General features: G+C 47.5%; 2 protein-coding genes across 4 annotated transcripts in view; one reads left to right on the top strand and one right to left on the bottom strand.

Moving 5' to 3' along the window:
• LOC116077264 (CMRF35-like molecule 1) overlaps positions 1-1,549 on the top strand; it is a 15,908-nt gene extending 14,359 nt beyond the window's left edge. For all 3 annotated transcript variants that reach the window (XM_031351682.1, XM_031351681.1, XM_031351680.1), the window contains exons 6-7: positions 142-285; positions 716-1,549. In XM_031351682.1, coding sequence (XP_031207542.1) covers positions 142-285; positions 716-892 — 321 coding nt within the window. In that variant the 3' untranslated portion in view covers positions 893-1,549. The remainder of the gene's footprint in view (positions 1-141; positions 286-715) is intronic.
• Positions 1-6,000, bottom strand: part of Rab37 (RAB37, member RAS oncogene family) — a 68,497-nt gene that overhangs the window by 41,076 nt on the left and 21,421 nt on the right. The window lies entirely within an intron of this gene.

Here is a 6,000-nt window from a genome sequence, read left to right as displayed (position 1 = left end):
CTTGGGGAGGCCTGGGTAGATAATGGGTTTGGGGGTGGGGAGCACAAGGAGCTGGGGGTGGGTCACAGGAAAGCAGAGAAAGTGGAATCTGTTTCAATAGGCTGATTCCATGACTCACGTCTTGTGTCTCCCAACCCCCAGGTACAATCTCTGGAGGGTGATCTCTGTTATGCACACCTGTCCCTGCAGCAGCCCAGAACCTCCCCTCGCTCCTCTTGGAAAAAGGGCTCCTCCATGTCCTCCTCTGGCAAAGAGCACCAAGAGGAAGTGGAATACGTCACCATGGTACGTCTTTCACGGGGCTGTGGCGATGCGAGCCTGCCACACCCCCTTGGAAAGTGAATTCCAGGCCCATGCGGACACAGCTGATGAGGGCGGGGTCTGAACAGAGGACACAGCTGATGAGGGCGGGGTCTGAACAGAGGACACAGCTGATGAGGGCGGGGTCTGAACAGAGCGAGCGGCTTCAGAAGTGGCTCCACAGCACATCTCAACCCCGAGGACTTGGTCCCAACACTGGGCGGGGAAGAGCCAGGCTGTCTAAGTGGCTCAGGATCCCATAGGAAATGCTTCTTCTGGGGCAGAGGTGGGGGCTCCGTTGTGTTGTGGCTGAAGGCTTTTTGGGGTTCCTGTCTCCTCTGAGAATTTTCTTGTCTCATCCGGTGGCCACTGCTCCCCTTCAGCCTCTCTGACTTTGTCACTTTCTATATCCCAGGCTCCCTTTCCCAGGGAGGAGATTTCTTATGCCGCTCTGTCTTTGGCGGGCTTGGGTCAGGAGCCTACTTACGGCAACACTGGCTACCTCGTCAACCACGCTCCCAAGACAGGCCTTGAAGAGGAGACCACAGAGTACAGCAGCATCAAGAGGCCCTCGCCTGCAGCCATGCCTTGATCTTGGTCCCCGAAGGTGGCCTGGAGCCTGTGTCTGCACACCTGCCTCTGTCCCCACTTCCTTACCAGGCCCAGCTGGTGACTGGAACTTTGTTCATCCATTTCTCATGGCCTTCATCTCTACATTGAACTTGGAGTTCAGCCTCAGGGGGCTCCAGGGAATTAAGACTCCTTCTACATCCCCACTTATAGCCAATGTACCCTGGAAGGTACCAGGCAGGCTGCTTCAGGGATGCTGTGTGTAAATCGTAACAACAGTGACAATAATAGCAATATACCTTTATTTATTGTTTTTCATATGGGTTCCCCCCCCAGGACATTTTCATCCTCATACCTATAATCTGCGAATTATTTTATACAAAGAAAGACAGGTGCATATGTGTTTAAGTTAGGGTTTTGAGATGAGTCTGTTATTATCTTAGTAGGCCCAAAATAAAACCACCAGGGTCCCTTTTAAGGAGGAATAGAGCAAGAGAGAGGCATGCTGCAGTAGCCAGGATGTTGCACACCCAGCAGCCAACGAAGCCAAGTATCAGGCTGTCCCCTGGGCGGGGCATCTGAGAGCCATCAGGCCTGCCAGCGTCAAGTCTTGAGCCGAGTTGAATTGACCGTGTACTTTCAGAATTTTAGAAGAATAAAGTTATGTTGTTTGTATTTATTTCCTTACCTTTGGTGTTTTGAGATAAGGTCTCTACATAGCCCTGGCTGTTCTGGAAGTATGGAGACCGTTCTTGTCACTCTGTAGACGAGGTTGACCTCCGACTCACAGAGATCTGCCTGCTCCTGCCCGACAAGTGCTGGGATTAAAGGTGTGCACCGCCGCTCTGTCTTAGAGTATTTATAGACACCGGGCTTAGTGCCCTCACTCTGGGGTCCCAGCAATTTTCTCCTCAGAAGACATCCTTAGTTTTGTGGTGCTGTAGCCTAGGCAGAGAAGCTATTTCTTCTCTGCCCTGTTTTTTTTCTTCCTTTGGCCAAGTTAATGCTCCTCCCAGCAACCAGGGTAGTCCTTTCTAAGCTCAGAGATGGTGGCTCCTGCCTTAAACCCCCCATGGCTTCTTCCTCTGCCTTGGAGGCCCCGGGGAACCCATGGCCCCTGCTTACCTTGTGAACCCTCACTCCATCTACTGCCCTTCATTCCGTTCTATCCATCCCACACCAGCCTCTTCTCTTTCCTCACTAGATTCTCCAGTTTGGGTCTGAAACGTCTCCCAAAGGCCAGGCACTAAAGCCTTGATCCCCAGTCTTTAACCTTTAGAGGGCAGGTCTAAATGGCAGGAAGTGACATTACCGGGAGTATACCTTTGAAGGCCATGTGGGAACTCTGGTCTCTCCTCTTTTTCTGTTTCCTGGCCACTGAGAAGTGAGTTGCTTTTCTCTGCCACAAGCACCTCAACATGATGTTCATCCTGGCCACAGGCTCAAGGCAACGGAGTCAGGAAGCCGTGGATTAAAACCACAAGCTTATAAGTTATCCTAATATTTTGTCAGTGTAATGGACAGCTGACTAACAAAGAAATACTGTACCCTTCTCAGGCCATGGCACATGCTACCCCTTCTGTATTTTTATGGGTGTGTACACGAGTTATGGGGGTCAGAGGACACATGCAGGAATCAGTTTTTGTTTCCACCCTGTGGGGTTTGGACACTGAACTCAGACCTTCGGGCTTGCATAACAAATACTTCACCAGCTAAACCATCTTGCTGATCCCACGTGTGGCTATTCTATTTCCTGAGACTTTATTTATTTTTATTATGTGTATGAGTGCTTGCCTGAATGTATGTGTCTTTGACACTGCACCGTGTATGGACTGTGACAACATTGGATCCCTGGGGATGGAAGTTACAGATGGTTGGGAGCCACCATGTGGGTGTCGGGAATCAAATCCTGGTCCTCTGGAAGAACGGTCAGTGCTTTTAACTGATGAGCCATCTCTCTAGCTCCAAACTTGACTATTGAGTTGGCCATTTGGGCTGGTTAGTCTGGAGTGAGACTGTTTTGAGACCTAGGATGCTTTTAGATTTATGGAGCAGGAAGTGCCTACATACAGATGTTTAAACAGAAAGGTGCAGAGGTGAGCAAGGAGGGAGGGATGGAGGGAGAGAGAGAGGGAGGGAGAGAAAGGGAGAGAGAGAGAGAGAGAGAGAGAGAGAGAGAGAGAGAGAGAGAGAGAGAGAGAGAGAGAGAGAGAGAGGGAGAGAAAGACTTGCATCAGGGCATTGATGTTCCACCTTAGTTATTGTGCATAAAGCACGTTCATTTCTGGGTTTATTTTAAGCAGTCTGACACTAAACAGAGTGAATAGACACATCCATGCTTCTTAGCAAGGAATTCATCTCTTTTTGGTGTTACATTGCAGTCACAGATCCTCACGAGCAATATTGCTATGAAGCTTCGGATGCAAATGAGGAACAAGGCCAGATGTGGTGGTTCAGTCCTTTTAACCCCAGCACTGGGGGCTGGGCAGCACAAACAAGAATAAAACAAATAAAACAAGACTCAAGCCTGGAATAGGGGGAACACTAGCTTTTTGTTCAGTTTGGCTTGGGTGGAAGAACCTAACGGTGTCGGTTCTTCTCTGAACAATGGATATAGGCTAAAAATGGGGGCTCCTGGCTGCCTGGATGGCTAAACTTTTGACATTGTAACACATCATTAACATCTTCAAAGTTCATGTTAGAGCGTAGAGAGGATCTGTTATAAGCATATCTGTCAATTAAAAAAAAAAAGCCTATAGCCAATGAGCTGAGGCAGGAAATAGGAGAAGAGGCACCCAGCAGAGAGAGAATTCTGGGAAATAGTCAGGAGGGAGAAGATTCACCTGGAAACACAGAGGAGGTCACTGAGCAGAGGTAACCAGCCACATAGCTGAACTTAGGATATAGTAAAAGGAGAGATTAGTCCTGGAACACTGAGAAGACTGATGTAAGCCAGCAGGTAGCTGAACTCAGGATAGAACAAAGGTGAGATTCACCCCAGGAACTCTAAAGAGATGGCCATAAGAGGATGAGGAGAGGAAGCTGGCCATGTAGCTGAACCCAGGTTAGAGTAAAAAGGATAGTAAGTTAAAGCAAGTCAGAGAACAAGCCCAGGATTATGGCCTAGGCAGTTATTAAGAAATATTTAGTCTCAGAGTTGTCATTCTGGAAGGAGGGGCTGGGCGGAAAAGTAGATTTATTTTTAACACTTGAGAACTATGTGATCCCCAAAACTACACACACAAACCTTACAGTGATTTTAGTAACTGTATAGTTTTGATAGGACTACCTTTTTTTTTCCTTTTCTTTTTAAAAAGATAGTAAGTCGCTGGGAGCCCTACAGGTGACTCCATGGATAAGGGAAGGCACCTTCGTCTAGAAGTCTTAAGTTCGATTCCCAGAACCCTAGTGAGACTGATCTCAATCACCTGTAACTCCAGCTACAGGGTGTCTGACACCCTCTTCTGGTCCCCACAGACACCATGCTTGTATGCACTCATTGACACACACATACGCCCATGCGCACAACTCAGTTGAAAATAGTATGTTCTTTAAAACTATAGTAAGTGGTCAGTACTTTTTTTGTGCATGTTTGTATGGAGGGATCACACACGTGTCACGGCACCAGTGTGAACGTCAGAATACAATTGTGCGGACTCACTTGTCTTTTCCCAACTCTACAAGGGTTCCAGGGTTTGAACTCAAGTTGCCAGGCTTGGCAGCAAATGTCTTTACCCATTAAGCCATCTTGCCAGCCTACACTCTGGTAACTTTGAATTAATTGCCTTAGACAGGCTTTGAAAAAGGCACCTGTAAGAAAGACACATTGCTGGTTGGCATGTTTTGATCCCAAATTCCAGCAGTCCGAATTGATGACTTTTTGTTTTTAATTAAATCTCTGAAGGTAGAGTTGACACACGTACTGGTTTAGCCAACTCCATAGCTGACAAAGCTAGATTCTTTGCAAGTTGGGTTGTGACAGCTGGAGTCAGGGTCTATGCCCGTTTGACTTGCTCAAGCATAAGCTAGGGTTTGGAGGATGCTGGTCGGAGCATCCTCTGGAGGATGGAAGGTCGGAGGGTGGGGCAAGCAGCACCTGATCTGTATGTATCTGGACATTGTCTCAGCCATATCCTGCTGCTCAAGGGCTTTGCAGGGGTGTTTGCAGCATCTTTACTCCGAGACAACGAATTTGGGCGTGTGCTGCTAGGGTCTGAGTGAGGGTGGTATTTGCCATCCCAATATACGAGTTCCAGGCAATAGAGTTGGCTCCAGGATAGTGTGACACTCTGTTCTGGCCAAGTGCCTGCTTATTTACAGCCTCATCCAAAAGTTGTTGAGGTTTCCCTCCTTTGGCTTTTGAATTATTAACATGTAAAGATTTCACTGGATGTAAATTGGAAGGGGACTGGAGAGATGGCTCAGTGGTTATTAACACTTGCTACTCTTGCAGAGGACCTGGGTTCAGTTCCCAGCACCCGCAGAAAAGCTCACAGCAGCCTGTAACCCCCGTTCCAATGGGTTTGATGCCCTCCTCTGACCTGTGTAGGCTTCTGCATACATGTACATACATGCCCTCAGATACATACACATACCAGGTAAAATCAATAAGTGTTTTGAAAATTAGGACGTACTGGATTGTTTCCTTTGGGGACTTATTTGCTTCATGTTGACTTCAGAGAGCAGAACTTTTCTTTTGAGTCATCTGAGTGGATTAAGAAGATGTGTAATTCAGAGAAATGTTGGGTTGAAGACAAGCCTAGTGGCGTACATCCTTAGTCGCAGCGACCAGGAGGGTGAGGCAAGTGTTGCTCCTTGTGAGCTCCAGGAGAACCTGGTCTACAAGTTTCACACCATCCAGGGCTACATAGCCTGTCTCTAACAAATGAACAAACAGAAAGATAAATATTGGCTTGAAGAAGGTCACTTTGGCTGGACTCTTGGTTTTGTGCTGTAGACTGAATGTGGTATATGGTAGGCAAGCTCTCTACCATAAGGTCTTATCTCCAGTCCTTGGTCTGACACCTTGAAAAATAGAGTTTATTTGACACATTAGGTTTAGAAAGACCAGATAGCTTAAATCCATTGATCTCATGGACCATGAAGGGTTTGGAATAGGAAGGGCAGATG

This window comes from Mastomys coucha, unplaced genomic scaffold (genome assembly GCF_008632895.1).
Source record: "Mastomys coucha isolate ucsf_1 unplaced genomic scaffold, UCSF_Mcou_1 pScaffold5, whole genome shotgun sequence".
In the NCBI taxonomy this organism is placed as follows: domain Eukaryota; kingdom Metazoa; phylum Chordata; class Mammalia; order Rodentia; family Muridae; genus Mastomys; species Mastomys coucha.
This window is presented reverse-complemented; position numbering and strand designations above follow the sequence as displayed.